Consider the following 20,894-nt stretch of genomic DNA (forward strand, 5'->3'; position numbering starts at 1 on the left):
CTCCAACTGCTACCCATATTCTAATTCTGTTGACTCCCAAAAAAGAGTTTTTAGAGTTACAGATGTTTTGTATTTCTAGGATAAGCTTTCTCCTGATTTAAGTCCTTCAGCATTGCCAATTACTGTTTTGTACATCTTTGCCTCTGTGCTTTGAACTCATTATCTTACCCAGCAAAACTAGCTCCTTTTCTGAAATTCCCTGTCTCAGTCAATTATAAACTTCAAGCTTTGGAATTATTCTAGACTTCTTCTCTGCCTGCCCACTTGTCACTCCCATTGATCATTAAGATTTATTGATTTTCTCATCTCAATTGGCCCCCTTTTCACTGACTTTTGACTTCGTTAAAGCCCTCATTATATGTGTTCTAAATTAAACCAATAAAATATTACTGGTCTGTCTATTTTAGTCTCCAACCCATCTTCCATCTTGTGGTTTGAATGATCCTTTTAAAATATAAACAATCATGTTATTTGTTAAAAAAAAAATCCTTTTTAACACTAAGGTTAAAATCTAAACTCCTTAATATGGTGCATAAAGTTGTTCATGATCTGATCTCTTACTTGGTTTCCTACTTTACTGGCTCTTTTCAGGCACCCATACCTCCGCCAACACTTAACTTACATTTCAGCAATTCCAACTTTACGGATTCTATAAATTGATGCTCTTTCACCTCTCTTCCTTTGTTCTTCCTGATACCTTTGCTAGTATGCTCTGTCTTCCTGAATAATTTCTACTTTCTCTTTAAGACTCAACTAAAGTGAAGTTTTCTGACTACCTTTTCCCAGGTTTTTCTACTCTGAATTTTTAATGACTCTGTCATAACATTTTGAAACTATAATGCAACTATCTGTTAACTTATGTGGCTGCCCCAATAAAATGTGAGCTACTTGAGGGCAATGACCATGATCTTTAACTCCATTATTCCCTGTTTATAGCCCAATTCCATAACACATAGTGTTCAATTTTTAAAAAATAACAAATTACTTCTTGAAATAAAACTTAAAAATCTAATTTGCCCCTCATAGTATAGTTAAAAATACTTATGACTTCTGGGAACTCTGCTTTAAAAAAAACAAAAAAACAAATCTACATTCAATAAGCAAAGGAAATAATTACCGAATGTCCTCGAGACAGCAGACAATACCAAAACATGTTAAAAAAAATAGAACAGGATTGCTCCAGAAAGTGACAAAATCAGGTGACCTTCCGGTAGAAGAAAGTACACTGGGGCTACTTGATAGTGAATTCAGAAGTCTAATATTCAGGACTCTCCATGAGATTAGCAAAGAGATAAAGGAAAACACAGACAAAAATAAAACAAGACAAAGTCATGGAAAATACAGACAAAATCAGGTAAAACACAGTCAAAGCAATGGGGGTAATTCAGGAAAATAATACAGGAAGAAAAGGTCAAAATAAGTAGAAATCATAAAAAAACTGCAAGTACAAAGGAAGAGAGGTGAAAAGCAAAAGAAAGATAAACAAAATTTCAGAAATGGACAGTGCAATAGGCGGTTTTACGAGCAAATTCGAAACAATGTAAGACAGGGTCAGTGAATTTGAAGACAAATCCTTAAATACCACCATGAGGAAAAATCTGAGAAGAGAATGAGGAAAACTGGAGAAAACCTGAGAAAAATGTGGGATACAATCGTGAAAAAAATTTGTGCATGATCAGAGTTCTAGAACAAGGGAGAAAATGGAAAACACAGAATCACTGAAGATTTGCTGACAGGTAACTTCCCTAATATCATGAAAGATGAAAAGCTGACCAAGAAGCTCAATGAACCTCACATAGTATAGACCCTAAAAGAAAGTCACCAAGACATACCATAATCACACTTGGCAAAACCAAAGGCAAAGAATCCTGAGGGCAGCTCGAGAAAAATGAAAAGTCATATACAAAGGAGAAACAATAAGACTAAGCTCTGATTACAGCAAAAATCATGCAGGTAAGAAGGCAATGGGAGGACATAAAACCTTGGGGAAAAAAAAAAAAACTGCCAACTAAGAATACTATATTCTGCAAAACTGTCACTCAAATCTGATGGCAAAATTAGGACATTTCCAGATAAACAGGAATTAAGGGAATATGTAAAAACCAAACCAAATTTACAAGACTTATTAAAGGAAGCCCTTCAGTTAGAGAACAAAGAACACCTGACAACAAGCTGAATCTAGGACACAGGACAGCATCAGCCAGATACCAACCTAGATAATGAACTCTGAAGGATAAAACAAATCTGAAAGATATACAACGAGGTAACAGAGATCAATCTGTAAATGATAACAATGTCAGAACAATTGTGCAGGTCTAAAACTTTCAAATGGAGAGGAAGTCAAGGCAATATCAAGTAATAAAAGACTAGTTTAAACTTAGGAAGATGGGGTAGATTTCAGGGTAATCACAAAAAAAGTTAACAAACCTCATCAAAATGAAGAAGAAAAACAAAGTCTCAGTAAACAAAAAATCTACAGAAATGAAACAAACAGAATCACAAACAAAAGGAATTCAGCACAGGAGAGTTATAGGAGCAAAGAAAATGTCAGTGCCATGCACACACACACAAAAACACTACAAAATGATAGCAATAAATTCACACCCACCAATGATCACACTGAACGTAAATTGCTTAAGTGCACCCATAAAGAGGCAGTGACAGAATGGATAAAAAACAGGACGCATCAGTATGCTGTCTACAAGAGACATGCCTTAGAAATAAAGCCATAAATATATTAAAAAACAAAGGCTGGAGAAAATATATCAAGCAAACAGCAACCAAAAAAGTGCAGGAGTGGCAATACTAATCTCTGAATAAAATAGACTTTAAAACAAAATTCACCATAAAAAACAAGGAAGTACATTGTGTAATGATTAAAGGGAGATCCACCATGAAGACATAACCATAATAAATATTTACGCACCCAACGACAGAGCTCTGAAATACAGAAAACGAACTCTAACAGCACTGAAAATAGAAATTGACAGTTCCACAATAAGAGTAGGAGACTTCAGCACATCACTCTTGGGAAAGGACAGAACATCTATAAAGAAACTCAACAAGGATGCAGAAGATCTGAAGGCTACAATTGATCAGCTTGACCTCATTGGCATGTATAGAACACTCCACCCAACAGCAGCAAAGTACACATTGTTTTCCAATGCACATGGAACGTTCTTCATAACAGACCACATCTTAGGCCACAAAGCAACCCTCAACAAAATCCAAAACATTTAGATAATACAAGGCATCTTCTCTGATCACAACACCATAAAAGTAAAAATTAATAACAGGAAGAACAAGAAAAAAAAATTGTATACACGGAAAGTGAATAACACCCTGCACAAAAACCACTGGGTAATAGAAGAAATCAAAGATGGAATCAGAATATTCCAAGAATCAAACGAGAATGAAAATACATCATACCAATACTTTTGGGACACAACAAAGACTGCTCAGAGGTCAATTTATGGCAATACATGCGCATATCAAAAAAGAAGAAAGGGACAAAATCAAATCATTAACTGTACAACTCAGAAAGAGAACAGCAAAAGAAGCCCACAGGTACCAGAAGAAAGAAGATAATAAAGACCAGAGCAGAAATAGAGAACAGAAAAACAGGAGAAAGAATCAACAAAACCAAAAGTTGTTTTTTTGAAACGATCAACTAAATCAACAAACCGTTGGCCAAATTACTAAAAGAAAAGCAGGAAAGAAACCAAGTAACCCAAATAAGAAATGAGGGACATTACAACAGACCCAACCGAAATTAAAAAAACTATACTCCAACAAGTTTGAAAACCTAGAGGAAATGGACAAATTTCCAGAACATACTACCTACCTAAACTAACACAAACAGGTAGAAAATCTGAACAGACCCATAACAAGATAAGAGATTGAGAAGGTAATAAACTCCCAACATAAAAAAGTCCTGGCACAGATGACTTCACTGGAGAATTCTATCAAACATTCAGAGAAGAGCTCACACCAGTACTACTCAAACTATTTCAGAACATAGAAGAGGAAGGGATACCTCCAAATTAATTCCCTGAAGCCAGCGTAGCCCTGATACCAAAACCAAGCAAAGACACCACAAAAAAGAAAATTACAGAGCAGTATCTCTCATGAATATAGATGCAAAAATTCTCAACAAAATTCTAGCCAATAGAATTCAGCATAATATATTAAACAAACAAAAACACCCTGGCCAAGTGAGATTCATACCAGGTATGCAAGGATGGCTCAACATTAGAAAATCAATGTAATCCACCGCATAAATAGAACAGAGAAAAGAATCACAAGATCATCTCAATTGACACAGAAAAGGAATTTGATACAGTCCAACACCATTCCTGATAAAAACTGCCAATAAAATAGGAATGGAAGTGGAATTGCTCAACACAATAAAGGGCATCTATGAGCTGGAAACCCTGGTGGCATAGTGGTTAAGTGCTACAGGTGCTAACCAAGAGATTGGCAGTTCGAATCCGCCAGGCACTCCTTGGAAACTCTATGGGGCAGTTCTACTCTGTCCTATAGGGTCGCTATGAGTTGGAATCGACTCGATGGCAGTGGGTATGAGTCGGAATCAACTTGACAACAACAGGTTTGGTTTTGGTTATGCAAGACCAACAGCCAACATCATACTTAATGGAGAGAGGCTGAAAACATCCCCCCTGAGAATAAGAACAAGATAAGGATGCTTTTTATCACCACTCCTACTTAACATTTTGCTGGAAGTCTTAGCTAGAGCAATAAAGCAAGAAAAAAAGGGCATCTGAATTGGTGAGGAGGAAGTAAAGTCCCTGTTTGCAGATGATATGATATTATACATAGAGAACCCAAAGCACTCCACAAGAAAACTGCTGAAACTAATAGATTTAGCAGAGTAGCAGGATAAAAGATTAACATACATAAATCAGTTAGATTCCTATACACCAGTAAAGACCACTATGAAAAAGAAATCAGAAAAGCAAGACCATTTATAAACCAAAAAAAACCAAACAACAAAAACCCAAACCCATTGCCTTTGAGTAGATTCCGACTCATAGCAACCCTATAGGACAGAGTAGAACTGCCCTATGGGGTTTCCAGGGAGTGCCTGGTGGAATCGAACTTCTGACCTTTTGGTTAGCAGCTGTAGCTCTTAACCACTATGCAACCAGGGTTTCCAGACCATTTATAATTGCCCCTAAAAAAATAAAATACTTAGGAATAAATCTAACCTGGGATATAAAAGACCTGTATAAAGAAAACTACAAAACACTACTGCATGAAGCCAAAACAGACCTATGTAAATGGAAAAACATACCATGCTCATGGATAGGTAGATTCCACATTGTGAAAATGTCAATTCTACCCAAAGCAATCTAAAATATAGTGCAATCCCAATCCAAATACCAACAGCGTTCTTGAACAAGATGGAGAAACTAGTCCTTAACTTTATACGGAAAGGAAAGAGGCCCCGGATAAGTGAAGTACTATTGAAGAAGAAGAATAAAGTAGGAGGCCTTGAACTACCTGACCTCAGAACCTATTATATTGCTACAGTAGTCAAAACAGCCTGGTACTAGTACAACGGCAGACACAGTGACCAATGAAACAGAATAGAGAACCCGGATGTAAATCCGTCTGTCTGTGGTCACCTGATCTTCATCAAAGGCCAAAAATCCATTAAATGGGGAAAAGACAGCCTTTTTACAAATGTGCTGGCAAAACTGGATGTCCGTCTGTAAAAAAATGAAGCAGGACCCATACCTCACAACATACATGAGAACTGATTCAAAATGAACCAAAGACCTAAAAACAAAAAACTATAAAGATCATAGAAGAAAAAATAGGATCAATGCTAGAGGCTCTAATATACAGCATAAATAGAATGCAGACCATAACTAACAATACATAAACATTAGAAGATAAGCTAGATAACTGGGATCTTCTAAAAATTAAACTCTTATGCTCATCGAGAGACTTCACCAAAAGAGTAAAAAGAGAACCTGCAGACTGGGAAAAAATTTTTGGCTCTGACAAATCCAACAAAGATTTAATCTCTAAAATCTATAGGATAATCCAACACCTCTACAACAAAAAGAGAAATAATCCAATTAAAAACGGGCAAAGGATACGAACGGACACTTCACCAAAGAAGATATTCAGGTGGTTAATAGACACAGGAGGAAATGCTTGCGATCATTAGCCATTAACCCACCACCCACTGCCCTCGAGTTGGTTCCGACTCATAGCAACCCTATAGGACAGGGTAGAACTGCCCCATAGGGTTTCCAAGGAGCTTCTGGCAGATTCAAACTGCTGACCTCTTGGTTAGCAGCCATAGAACTTAACCACTACACCACCAGGGTTTCCCACTAGCCATTAGAGAAATGCAAATAAAAAATACAATGAGATACCATCTCACCCGGACATTACTGGCAGGAATAAAAAAAAAAAAAAGCCAGAAATTAACAAATATTGTGGGGAGATTCAAAGTCTCATGCATGGCTGGTGGGAATACAAAATGGTACAGCCATTTTGGAAAATGATATGGCACTTCCTTAAAATGCTAGAACTAGAAGTACCATAAGATCTGTGAATCCCACTCCTAGGAATACATCCTAGAGAAATAAGAGCTGTCACACAAATAGATACATGCACACCCATGTTCACTGCAGAATTATTCACAATAGCAAAAAGAGGGACACAATGTAAGTGTCCATCAACAGATGAATGGATAAACAAAGTATGGTACATACACACAGTGGAATACTATGCAAAGATGAAGAACAATGGTGAATCTACGGAATATCTCACAACATGGATGAATGTGGAGGACGTAATGCTGAGTGAAATAAGCCAGTCACAAAAGGACAAATACTGTATGAGACCACTATGTGCTATTATAAAAACTCATGAAAAGGTTTACACACAGAAAGAAACAATCCTTGATGGTTACGAGGAGCGTGGAAGATGGAGAGGGAAAAGCACTAAATAGGCAATAGATAAGTGGTAACTTTGGTGAAGGGTAGAGCAGTACACAATACTGGGAAAGTCAGAACAACTTGACCAAGGTAAGGTCATGGAAGCATGCAGACTCCCTGAAGGAATGAATTACTGGGCTGAGGGCTGGGGACTGTGGTCTTGGGGAATATCTAGCTCAATTGGTATAACATAGTTTATAAAAAAAATGTCCTACATCCTACTTTGGTGAGTACTGTCTGGGGTCTTAAAAGCTTGTGAGCAGCCATCTAAGGTATTCCACTGGCCTTACCCCATCTAGAGCAAGGGAGAATGAAGAAAACCTAAGACATAAGGGAAAGATTAGTTCAAAGGACTGATGGATAACAAGTACCACAGCTTCCACCAGACTGAGTCCAGCACAACTAGGTGGTGCCTGGGTACCACCAATGACTGCTCTGACAGGGATCATACTAGAGGCCCTGGACAGAGCTGGAGAAAATTGTGGAACAAAATGCTAAGTCACAAAAAAAGACCAGACTTGGTCGTCTGACAGAGACTGGAAAAACCCTGGGAGTATGGCTCCTGGACACCCTTTTAACTTAGTACTGAAGTCACTCCTGAGATTTATCCTTCAGCCAAAGATTAGACAGTGCCATAAAACAAACAAAATATGTAGCTCAACCATGTATATGAGACTGATGGACACACCAACCCAGGGGCAAAGATGAGAAAGCAGGAGGGGACAGGAAAGCTGGTAATAGGGAACCCAAGGTGGAGAATGAGAGAGTGTTGACATGTTGTGGATTTGGCAAGCAATGTTACAGAACAATATGTATATAATTTTTCAATGAGAAACTAATTTGCTCTGTAAACCTTCATCTAAAGCACACACACACACACACACACACACACACACACAAAGAACCTCATTTCTCCTTATGACTGAACAATACTCCATCGTATATATCACATTTTATCTGTTGGTGGACACTTGGCTAGTTTCTACATTTTGAGTATTGTGACTAGTGCTGTAATGAGCATAGGTGTACAAGTATTTGTTTGAGTCCTTGCTTTTCATTCTTTTGGGTGTATACTTAGGAGTGGAATTGCTCGGTCATAATGGTAGTTCTATGTTTAAGTTTTGGAGGAATCACCAAACTGTTTTCCACAGTGGCTGCCCCATTTTATAATCCCAACGGCAGTGGGTTTCTAATTTTTCCATATCTTCTCCAACCAAAAAACCAAAACCAAACCCAGTGCCTTCAAGTCGATTCTGACTCATAGAGACCCTATAGGATGGAGTAGAACTGCCCCATAGAGTTTCCAAGGAGCGCCTGGCGGATTCGAACTGCCAACCGTTTGGTTAGCAGCTGTAGCACTTAACTACTACGCCACCAGGGTTTCCATCTTTGCCAATACTCGTTATTTTTCGTTTGTATGATCATAGCTATCTTAGTGGGAGTAAAGTGCTATTTCATTGTGATTTCGATATCCTTAAGGTTTTTTTAAGGTCTAATGACAGTCCCCGGGTAATGGTTAATGTGCTTGGCTGCCAACCAAAAGATTGGAGGTTCAAGTCCACCCAGAGGCACCTCAAAACAGTCCCACCTTGGGGGAGGAAGGTAAAGGAATTTCTCTTCTAGATGTCTTCTCCCACTAGTCAAAGGCTTACCCTATTTGGCATGCCAGTGCTACTACACTTCTGGGTTGTACATGCATCGGGCTACAAGAGAGTTTCTGCAACCTCCTGCGCGTTGGCATCAATACAGAAGTCTCCAGAGGCTAGATGCTTGCAGGATGGACATGAGTTGAGGTAGTGTCAGATTGGATCTAGGCGAAGTCAGAAGTCTGTGCAGAAATGCATGACACTGGCACAACCACTACTGGGTAAGAAACATAGTGGAGCAAGAAACACGTAAGACTAAGAGGATCTGAAGTGATGTCATGTTTGGTGAACTTACTAAACTTTCTAGTTCAAATAATTGATGGGTTGATTCTTTTGGATGTTCTGTATACATAACATCTGTGAATAAAAAACGTTTTGTTTTTTTCTTTTCCAATTCTTAACCTTTTCTTTTTTTCCTTTCTGCACTGACTGCAACCTCCAGAACAGTTTTGAAAAGAACATAGTGATTATTCCAGGCCTCCTGCATCGTTCCCAGTCTTAGAGGAAGAACTTCAGCATTTCACTATTAAATGTAATGTTTGCTGTAATTTTTGGAAAGATGCTATTTAGGTTCCCTTCTATTCCTAAGAGTTTTTTTGTTTGTGTTATTTTAATCATGAATGGATTATCAGTTTTATCAAATACTTCTTCTGTATCTATTGTAATTATCCAATTATTTTCTTATTTTAATATGTTAATATGAAGAATTTTATAGATACAGCTTTCTTTTGGTCAATGTTTGCATGCTACATATTTTTCATTCTTTAATTTTAACCCTTTTGATTTTTTATGTTTTAGAAGTATATCTTATAAACAATGCATAATTATTTTCTGTTTTTATCCTCTATGAGTATTTTTGTCTTTTAACTAGAGCATTTGGTATATTTACATTTAATGCAGTGACTGCTCTGTTTGGGTTTAAACCTACCATCATCCTATGAACTTTCTGTTTGTCCCACCTTTAAATTTACCCATGTACCTGTCACTTTCGTTGCTGTCCTTTCTTTGTCTCTAACCTTCTATATGGGATTACTTTCTGTTCTCTTGAAAAATGCCTCTTATATTTTCTCTTATCATATAGTTAATCTACACTTTTGTTAATTTCAAATATTAAAAAAAAATCATCTCTTTATTCCTGAAGGGCATTTCACTGTGCTTAGATTTTTAAGTTGGCGGTTATTTCAACACATTGACGATATCATTTCCACGGGCTCTTGGCTTCTCTACTCTTTAGAAATGCAAAACCAGTAGCTTTCAAAGATTATTGTGGTGCTATGTCTGTTTAAAATGACGTATTTGTAAAGTTCTCTGCAGTTATCGCGTATTATGCTCTTCTTAGTGTTCGGAGATGACCTACTCTCTGCCAGTGATGAATTTGTTTCAGTTATGCCATCTTACCTGTTCCCTTCTGTAACAAACAACATTCTTCAGCTGACTGGCAAGAGGTGGAGGTGCAATATGTTATGGAATAGACGAGGTCTTATTGGTTCTTTGAGGACTAAATTTATGAGCTTTTCCCTCACTACCCTTGTTCTATAATCAATATTCCTCACTAATCCTGTTCTGAATCATAGCTATAGTTTGAACGTTTATTTTTGTTGCCTTCATTTTTAGTGGTTTTTATTTTAAATAAAAAATTACAAAGGTATAAGGTTAAAAAAAGTCAGCCAACACAGAATGTTACTGAAGTAAACCATTACTTGTTTTTGATTGTTCTGTGATTATCTTATATACTTTTAAAAATCAGTTATAGGAAGTAGCTATTGACTCTTCTTTATGAAAAATGAGAGATTTAGAATATTTTTTCTGTCTCCCACTCTGCTTACTCTCCCCAGCTCAAAACTGCCACAGTTGTCAATGTAAGAAGGTCTTCATTCTGGAGGCTGAGTTTTATAATGCATTATGTTTCTTTCCTTTTTTATCCCTCAGGTTTTAAGGCTTGCTCTTCTTGCCAGCCCTAGTACCTACACCCTGGATCCCTCTTGTGATTTGGTAATTTTCTTTGGCAGAGTGGGCTACTCTGGCTGCAAGAAGATGCTGTAGCTAGTGTTTTAGACCACGTCAGTGTTTCTCAAAGTTTTTTTTCCATTTTTGCCCCCTCTCTTTTTAAACGCTTTTTCCTAATGCCTACTCCCTCATGAAATTTTAATAACAAAGCTATACTGTGTATATATTTATGTACTATATGTATATCTGTGCTTTATATATAAGAAGAGTACGTTTTATATTTAAACTTACTGTTTTTATTCAGCGCAGGTTTAAGCATGACTAAAAAATTTTAAGCAAAAAGTTAAAAGTTGAAAAACTATTAAGATTTAACTTTATAACAATATTTGCTGAGTAATTTTTAATGTAATTGATGTACTTATATAGATTGTAAGGCATCAAATTATATATGCAAATGAGAAACATAAAGCAGTGCAAGGAAATTTTAAAATACTCAAAATTATTTTTTATGCAAAAGTGAGACAATTTAAAGTTTAATTTATTTCTTAAAATTATTTTTAGTGAACTTATCTTTTAACGATATGAGAAAATAACTTTTTCTTTAACTAACTGCTTGATATTTGGAGCCCTGATGGTGCAGTGGTTAAACATTCAGCTACTAACCAAAAGGTTAGCAGTTTGAATCCACCAGCCACTCCTTGGAAAACCTGTGGGGCAGTTCTCTGTCCTATAGTGTCCCTGTGAGTTGATGATGATGGGTTTTTGGTCTGATGTGGTATCTATTAGGATATTGTTAACATATTTTCTTTTCTACACTTGACATAATTAATGATGAGTTGAATAAATTTTATAGAATTAAATAAAATCTAAACTATTTTTTATTTAATTTTCAAAGCTCAAATCATACACAAAAGTACTGAGGATCAAACAGTATTGAGAGAAGGTAAACCTGAAGTTATCTTCTGGTAGAGAAAGTGTTCAAGTTTCCTGATAACTTTTTCTCTCGAGGCGTGAATATAATCTCCTCTCTGAAAAAGAGTCACCTAGCATTATGGTCCTCTGCCTGGAACAGTTGTGACTGGAAGGGAGTTAGTTATCATCTCCCACAGTTTAGATGTGTTCATGCCCTGTCAAAGTCTGTCGTTAGGTTACACCAAACTCTCTGTCCTTTTTCTGTGATGAAGTCCATAGGGATCCAGTGGCCATTTTGTTATCCTGAATAACCCTTGGGGGCAGAGGAAAGTGACCATGAAACTATCTGAGGTAAAGTCAATATTGAAGTTAATGTCTATCTAGTTGTTCTTGATCTAACCTAAGTAAGTGATCTGTGTATCCACTGAGGTCAAAGAAGACATATCAAATGGGGGAGGGGGTGCCGAAAAAGAAAAGTGTACTATTCTTTCTCGAATTCTCCTTGTTCTCTGCCACCTGACTTCTGGGTACCTAAGAGCTTAGCTAAGGCAGAGAGGGTTATGTCAGTGTACAGCTTGTAAATAGCTGAAGACAGCTAGACCAGCCATCTCTGTGGAAGTTGTTGTTGGAGATGGTGGTATGGTTGGCTAACAGTATATACTTTATGCATAGTAATAGCATCTGTGTGAGTCAAAATAATTTGTTGAGCATCACAGTCCTTTATGGTAGTTCTATTACTGTGATGGTTCTGAGCATGAGCCCACTGGACTATAGTAGATGCAGTGTTTACACATCCTTGATCAACTTTTTCAATCTTGATGTTTTCTTCTTAGTTGTTTCATATAGGCATGTATGTGCATAGCATAAGGACTGAGTGATTTAAGCTTTTGTGTCTGTTTCTGTAGAAGGGTTAGACCAGTCCTGGGTGACCAAATAGCCTGACCATACAGCTAAAAAAAGTCATGGTGAAAAGTGAAATAATTGAAAAAAATCAATTAATTTCATAAAAATCATTTTTAGTGATTTTAATTTTTAACTTTAGCTTGATATGAGAAAATAACTTTTGTATGTAAAAATTCATGTAAGAGTGTATTTCGTTTGATTCTGGTGTCATATGCTCTATGGCCAGGAGCACCGCCTAAACTTTAACCCCTTGTGTAGAACAACCAGTGTGGTGGGAATTCACAGTTTACTGTCATTGTGACTAATTGCTATGACATTCTGCAGAGGCAAGCTGTTTCATCATTGAACAATGCTTTCTTTTCAGGTAGGAAATCTAGTGAACAGTGCCTCTACTGGGACATCTGTTTAGGAAAAACAGTAGTTTAATAGGTAGCAGTCACTTGTTGATTAAGGTTTCAAGGGCCAGTTTTGATCTTTGGTTCTAACCAGTCCACCACTACCTCAGCGACTCCATGTGTGTCACAGTAGAACTGTGCTCCATAGGTTTTCAATGGCTGATTTTTCAGAAGTAGATTCACAGGGCTTTTTTTCTGAGGTGCCTCTGGGTGGACTCAAACCTCCAGCCTTTTGGTTAGCAGCCAAGCATGTTAACCATTTGCACCACCTAAGGATTCCTGATCCTCGCTTAAATGTGCCAGTTTCATTTTACAGTGGATTCCTTTGATTCTTGGCCCAATTTATGAAATTTTTTTTTCAGAGAAGGCCAGTTAGAGTATTATTTTTCTTTTATTGAGATGACCATTCTCCACTGAGCACAGTTAGTAGTTGCCACTCAGAAATTAGACAAACTTTTTAATCCAGAAAATCTGGGGCTAGAGAGCATCAGTGAGGCTCTAATCAGCTGTGATCTTGGTTGCCAAAAATCAGTTGCCAGTGAATCAACTCTGACTTATGGTGGCTCCGTATGTGTCAGAGTAAACTGTGCTCCATAGGGTTTTCAATAGTTGATATTTCAGAAGTAGATTGCCAGGCCTTTCTTCCAGGGTGCCTCTGGGTGGACTTGAACCTCCAACCCTTCATTTAGCAGCCAAGTACAGTGACTGTTTGCACCACCCTGGAACCCTGATATTTGCGTTGCAGAAACCTGTAATTCCATGGTGATTGAAGAAGATAAGGGACCTTGTTTTAATGCTGCTTGGAATGCTTCCAAGGCTTCTTGCTGGGGAGGAGGGTATCTTAGTTATCTAGTGCTGCTGTAACAGAAACACCGTAAATGAATGGCTTCAACACACAGAAGTTTGTTCTGTCACAGTCAGTAGGCTAGAAGTCCAAATTCAGGGTGTCAGCTGTAGGGGATTGCTTCTTCTCTGTCTGATCTGGAGGAAGCTCCTTGTCATCAATCTTCCCTTAGTCTAGGAGCTTCTCCATGCAGGAACCTCAGGTCCAAAGAATGCATTCTGTTCCTGGCACTGCTTTCTTGGTGGTTTGAGGTTCCCCTGTCTCTCTGCTCACTTATCTCTTTGATATCTCAAAAGAGATTGGCTTAAGACACAATCTAATTTAGTTAGATTGAGTCCTGCCTCATTAACATAACTGCCACTAATCCCATCTGATTAACATCGTAGAGGTAGGATTTACAACACATAGGAAAATCACATCAGATGATAAAATTGTGGACAATCACACAATACTGGGAATCATGGCCTAACCAACTTGATATACATATTTTTTGGGGACACAGTTCAATCCCTGACAGGGGAGTCACTCAAATTTAGCTGCTAGTCTGGTGATTTCGTATAAAGGCTTTAAGAAAAATTCCTAGTTGTGAAACATGCTGTTTAAAAATCCAAAGAGGCCAACTAGGGATTGTTTCTCCTTTTCTGGTAACTGGTGATTATAGCAATTTGTCTTTGACTAGCTTTAATTGAATGTCTCTTTAGTCTGTTGTACCCAAATACCTGCCAAGAAGGTCACTTGGTCACATGGCCTTGGATATTGTCATAGTTCAAGGCCTATCCATTTTGGTTTGTTGTGCCTGGAAGGTGTGTAAATACAAACATTTTTATTGGTACAGGTCATTATCAAAGTGTCATAAATATAATAGGCCCAAGTTGACATTTGACTTTGTGCTACAGTTGGTTTATGGACCTATAACAAATTATTGGGGGTTTTAGGAAGCAAATTAGTTATCTCTTGCTATGTTACAGATTACTCTAAAATTTAGTGGCTTAAAACAACACACATTTATTATATCATAGTTTCTCTCAGTTAGGAATGCTGGCTTAGTCCATTGTTTTGTCCCACAGGCTGCATTCAAGGTGTTGGCTGGGCTGTAGTCATCCCAGGTCTTGACTGGGGAAGGATCCGCTTCCAAGCTCTTGTGGCCCTTGGCAGGATTCAGTTCCTTTTGTGTTGTTTGACTGAGGGCCTCCCTTACAGACTGTTGGCTTGCCATGTGGGCTTCTCCAATATAGCAGTTTGCTTCATCAAAGCATGTGAGTCATGAAGGAAATAGAGTGCTAGCAAGACAGAGTCATGTCATTTATAACTTAATCACAGAAGTGATATTCTATGACGTTTACCATATTCTTTTTGTTTGAAGCATGTCACTTGAGTATAGGTTTAAGACATACTCAAGGGGAAGAGTTACACAAAAGCTTGCATACCAGGAGGTGGGGATTGTTTGGGTCTATCTTAGAAGTCTGCCTACCATAGGCAGTCATGGTGCACTGTACTCCTTGTTAGATGAGAGCAAACTCGTTTTGGTCCTCTTCCTGCAGGGGTACAGAAGAAAATATTACAGTGTGAAAGGCTGTATAGCGAGTGCCAGTGTTGACAGCAGTTTGTTTAATCTCTGTATTCTCAGTCGCTGTGAGTAGTCAGGAAGTGCATATTGGGGTCACAATGAAATACCATTTTTTACCAATCAGAATGGCAAATACTTAAAAGACCAGTAAAACCTATTTCTGGAAGAATGCAGGAAACTATAATTTTATAACAGATGGTAGAAACGTGAATCGTCACTTTTGGGGAATGCTATCTATGAATATTCCATAAATATCCAATAAAAAATAAATATTCTATCATGAAATGATATGCATACATTCATACATACATATGAATATATGTATATACTTAAACATAAATTTATTTATTTTAGCATTGTGCAAAATGCCAAAAAAATTAAATGTCTATTAATAAGGGGTATGACTGGGTAAATCATATCACCATGGAATACTATGCAACCACTTTAAAGATTGAACTAAAGTCATTTCATTTACTTGGCATGATTTCTATGAGATATTGTTGAGAGAAGCAAGATTCAAAAAAGTATATATGACATCATTTTTGTAAAACCAAAGAATTATTCTTAAAAAAATCTATACGTGTTCAAACCAAAAACACCAAACCTGTTGCTGTCGAGTCGATTCTGACTCATAACAACCCTATAGAGACCCAACAGGACAGAACAGAGCTTCCCCATAGAGTTTCCAAGGAGCACCTGTCGACCTTTTGGTTAGCAGTCACTCAACCTCTATGCTACCAGAGTTTCCTCTATACATGTTATATATGTATATATAAATAAATATATCTATATAAACATGGAGAAAATATGGAAGGATTATGCTAGGTTATTAATATAAAAATATAGATTACCTAAAATGGGGAGAAAATGTTTAAGCTTCAATACCACAGAAAAGTTCCAAGCACTGGTGGCTTCCACAAGATAGACAGGGCAATTAACTGGAAATAATGCTAGATATCATCCCTATTTTAAACCATGTATTTAAAAGTCTTTTTTTTTCTCCTGATCTGAGACATTATTTTAATTGTACAGACTTGGAAAGGATAGAAGTTTGGGCTCTGGTGGTATATTCCGTCATTCATTTGGGTTAAAGAATCTAAAAACTGGGTCATAAGGAATGCAACAATCAGCATGTCTGCATACCTATGAACCTAGAATGTTGTTATAAATTATTCAGGCTGGCAAATAATGGTACATAGTTGATACACAAAAAACAAAACAAGATGGCACGTAAGTTCAGGTATCTAACAAGTTCAGGAATGTCTAGGGCCCCTGACAGGGCCATTATGGCCAGGTCTCAGATCTTGTCCTTGTCCTTGTTCATCGTGTCCCTGTAATCCTCTTAATTCCTATTTGGTTTTTATATCAGCCCATTGACTTGTCTGAGTTTTTGCCTCACGGGAGTAGTTGAAGTCATTCCTGATTTTTGCATCAGCAGATCTGCTTGGCTACTCATTTGAGCAGGGTGTATCTCACAAAACTCTGCTGTTCTCTTTCAAATTCTGTCAGCCCTTCATCTTTCAACAATGAAGCATAAGAATTCAGGTATGTTTACCTTAGGGCTTATTAGAGCCTGACCTTCTTTTCACTGGTTACCAGCAACCTCATTGTCTGGGATTATCCATTTGTAGTAAATCCACCTCTCTGGTATTTTTGAATGACCTGCTTGTTTTGTAGCTTTGGGGGATAGTAGCAGACATCTCAGCAGCCTTTCTGTTCTACCCATTGCTGGGCTCATGGATACTCAGTCATCTGCTTTTTATTACTTCTAGGAGAGAATATTACTGATCCCCAGGATGGCCCATCTGAAACTTGTGCTTTGAAAAATATGCAGGAAAGAAATGTGTCTCTTCGTGACTGCAAACTCTTATGCATAGCAGACCTAGACATACAAATCGGTAACTAGTGCCATGTGCTGTATAAAATAGATTTAACTGGGAAAAATCTTACAAGCAGAGAAGTAGTATACAATCACAGGAATTTCATTGGTTATATAAGAGAAAATTCTCCTGTTTAGGAAATTCAGATTTTGCATCAGAGCAAGAATTTCTTGCTCTTCCTTGGGTCTTAAAACCTCCAGAACACAGATCTTGCATGCATCAGCCTTTTAAAAATGTAACAGCTTCTGTGGGTAGCCATTGGTTCTGAATATATAGTCTCAGCAATTGAGGTTACTAAATTATTTTATTTATTTTGAGTGCTTTTTATCTGAAATCCACAGAATCCTATCTTATTTGTTAGTGATATTTTGTTTTTATAGGTGGCTATGCACCATTTCTTTCTTTGGCTACTAGAGAAAGTTCTTTTACTACTGGCTCTAACACTGAGAAAGCTGCTCCAGGTCCAGGACACTACAATGTTTCAAAAGTACAGGTAAATTTATAATTGAGTTAATAAAACTCATATTTCTTCCATAGTAGACCAAAATGTTATTTGTCATATTTCATTTTCCCCTCATATTATCCTCTTCCTCCTTTCAGTCTATATATTTATACTTAGAATAATAGAAAATAAGTGTTCATTGTTGGTTGTCTAATTGTTATTCTTCATTATTGCATATATTCTATAAAACATAAAACATTGGTGTATGTTGCATGGTCTTTGAGACTCTTGAATAAGAGAATGGGACCCTTGAATAAATTATGTCCCATGAAAGTTGTGGAAATGGTCAAGCTTTGTAGAAAAAGAATGACAATAGAATAAAGGAATTGGTTTGTATACCATACTTTAAAGGTATAGCTGTTACCATCATCTCATCTGTCTCCTATCTCTCTGTAATTCCAAGAGCCTGTGACCAGAATATCCTCCATGGTTTATCCCTCTTCAGAAACAGTGGATATAACTCCAATAACTTCAAAATCATAAGCGTTTTTTACACTTTTACGTTAACTTTGCATTCATACATAGTGGCTCTTAGCTGACTCTAACCAAAAAAAAAAAAAAACCCAGTGCTGTCAAGTCGATTCTGACTCTAGCAGATCTTTAACTCCTCTGTTGGAGGCCTAGAATCAGTCATTGATGATTTTATTTTTTCCATTAGTCTTCTGAATTGATGGTAAAATCAGTTAGGAATTTTTGGTTGCAACTAATAAAATAGATTTTTAAGTCAGATGTTAGTGGGACAATAAAAAGCTTATAGGAAAGTCACTTAGGTGGTTCACAGACTTGAAGGAAGAATAGAACAATCATGTCTCAAGGAAGGACAGGACGAAGATAATTGCAGGTATTTCAGTATCGGAGCTTCTGGGCCATTTTGACAGAGAACTACCATTAGATAATTCTATAATTTCCTTCCATTTTTTATGCGTGTCTTCACTCAAGATTAAAATTCTCAGTAGGGAAAATCTAATTGACCTAGTTCGTTTATGAACCCATACCTATTTCTGGGAGTAGGGAACCTTGTATTTGCCAGTTACTCCAAAACCACAAATTTTGAAAGTTTAATTACCCCATGAAAGGGGAATATATTGTTATGAGCAGATATTGGAAGGGATGCCAAGGAAACAAAAACAATAGATTTCCATTACATTTTACCCCTTGACTGCCTGGTTCCCTATCACGCACACGCCACACACACACACTGTTTTTTTCCCACACTGCGGCATGATGGATTGCTTTTGTGTGGCCCTTCTAGCCATGGTCTTGTAACTCCCACCTAAATGATTGGGTGGGGGCTGTGTGATAGGGTAATTGTGGGCCACCAAAGGGATTGGTCCATTTTGCCATCCTGCTGGGCTTGAAATGAGCCACCCCAGAGGTGAAAAAGAGAAAATTCCACCACTACCAAGGAAGAACAGCCAGGAGCCAGACTATCCTTTGGACCTGGGATCCCTGTGCTGAGAAGCTCCTAGAACTAGGAGACAGAGAGCTTGGGAAATGGTGGCAGAGACCTGGGAGCAGAAACTCGGCAGTAAGAGACGACATGGTGGGCTTCCTGGCCCATGGAAAGAGAAAGCTGACTGCTTTTGGGCAGAGGCCTAGGGCCACGGAGAGGTGTGCCTGCGAGCACAGGTGGGAAGAGGCTGTTCTGATGGAGGAATTGTGTCCTGAGTGTTCCCGAACCTGAATTGTAGCTGTTACTTCCGTAATAAACCCGTAATTGTGAGTATTGTCTGTGAGTTCTGTGTGGCTATTGCAATGAATTATCAAATCTAGCAGAGAAGTAGAGAGTGCTGTGGGAGGGACGGTTGATGTTAGAGTTGGTAAACATGGTGGAGAGAGAATGCGTGGCTGACCTCTGCCTCATAGGAATCAGCCTTGGGCTGTTGACACTGATTCTTCTTCCCCCTCATGAAGTGAGAGGAGATCAGACACTGCTTCCATGTTGTTTTTACACACACATATAATTTGAGAAATGCAAATATCTTATGTAACCCAAGAATACAGAAGAAAGTATACATGCTTTGTAAATATATCCCCCTGAAGGAGCCAAACTAATGTCTAGCTACAACATTCAGAGATGATATTATGGTGTCACTGTAAACTGAGTCCTGGATCTCTGGATTAATGTCATTTCTCCTGTTTTTTCACATTCCTGTTTCATTGTTTGGCGACCTGTAGAGCCCTCGTGGCGCAGTGGTTAAGCATTCTGCTGCTAACCAAAAGGTTGGCAGTTGGAATCCACCAGCTACTCCTTGGAAACCCTATGGGGCAGTACTGCCCTCTCCTATAGCGTTGCTATTAAATGGTAAATAAAACATGAAATAATATAAGGAAGTGATTAGATGTGTGGGCTTTTGAGCTTGACTGCCTGTGTTCTAAACCGGCCTCTGCAGCTTCCTAACTGTGAGACTTAATCTTAACCACTTTGTCTTTCTAGGCCTTAGTTTTCTCACTTGTTAAATAGGGATAATAACTTCATAGGGTTGTTTTAAGGATTAAATAGGTTAAGAAGCACTAAGAATAGTGGCTGAATATAGTTAACATTCAATACATTTCAGCTATTATTTGTGTTATTACAATAGTAGAGGGAAGAAAAGAGAGGGAAAATGAAAGAAAATGATGCAGGAAGCAAGAAAGTACAGATGGGAACCATAGATCTTATTTCTGCAACTGATTGTGAAGCTCTGAGTGGCTTAAGATTTTTCCATCACTCATTCTATGTTCCGCATATCTTCAACAAGGACTTTATGTGATGGAGCTCTTAACTTGATGGAATGACCAAAATCTTCACTTCTTAGAAGTCTGAGCTTAGTCATACTGCTTCTCCTGTTTTTTCAGTGGTATTTTCTTAGTATTTTTGCTGGGCACTATGGTACAAGGAAGCTCTACGGGGTGCCCTTGGATTCCATCCCACCATACTCCTTTTGGCTTCCATCATTCCTTTTTCTCCATCCTGGTTAGGGTTAATCACCTTGGCCAATATGCTAACCTCCTTATTTTTCCTTCTGCTTCTTAGCATCAAAAGCCTGGAATAGCCAGTATCCTTAACTTCCAATTCAGTGGAATATTCATTGCTCTTTCCTTGGATCTTAAAATCTACAGATCACTAGAGCCTAGAGTTGTGAGGACAAAAAGTAAAAAAAAAAAAAAAAAAGAGTGGGTCATTAGATACATAACTAGAAGTGTCACCCCTGCTTCCACTCCTTTGCCCACAGATCAATTCGTTATAGATGTCAGGGAAATAATTCTGTATATTGGCTGCCTGTTCAAAACCATAATCTTATAAGACAAACTGAAACAAATAATTACATGTGCTACATT

At 37.8% G+C, this 20,894-nt stretch overlaps 1 protein-coding gene across 1 annotated transcript in view; it reads left to right on the top strand.

Moving 5' to 3' along the window:
- The window catches only part of STPG2 (sperm tail PG-rich repeat containing 2), a 377,601-nt gene that overhangs the window by 1,810 nt on the left and 354,897 nt on the right, over window positions 1-20,894 (top strand). The window contains exon 2 of the mRNA XM_003410448.3: window positions 17,452-17,564. Within this exon, the coding sequence (XP_003410496.2) occupies window positions 17,452-17,564 (113 nt within the window). The remainder of the gene's footprint in view (window positions 1-17,451; window positions 17,565-20,894) is intronic.

The sequence above is a fragment of the Loxodonta africana genome, chromosome 5 (genome assembly GCF_030014295.1).
Source record: "Loxodonta africana isolate mLoxAfr1 chromosome 5, mLoxAfr1.hap2, whole genome shotgun sequence".
NCBI lineage: Eukaryota > Metazoa > Chordata > Mammalia > Proboscidea > Elephantidae > Loxodonta > Loxodonta africana.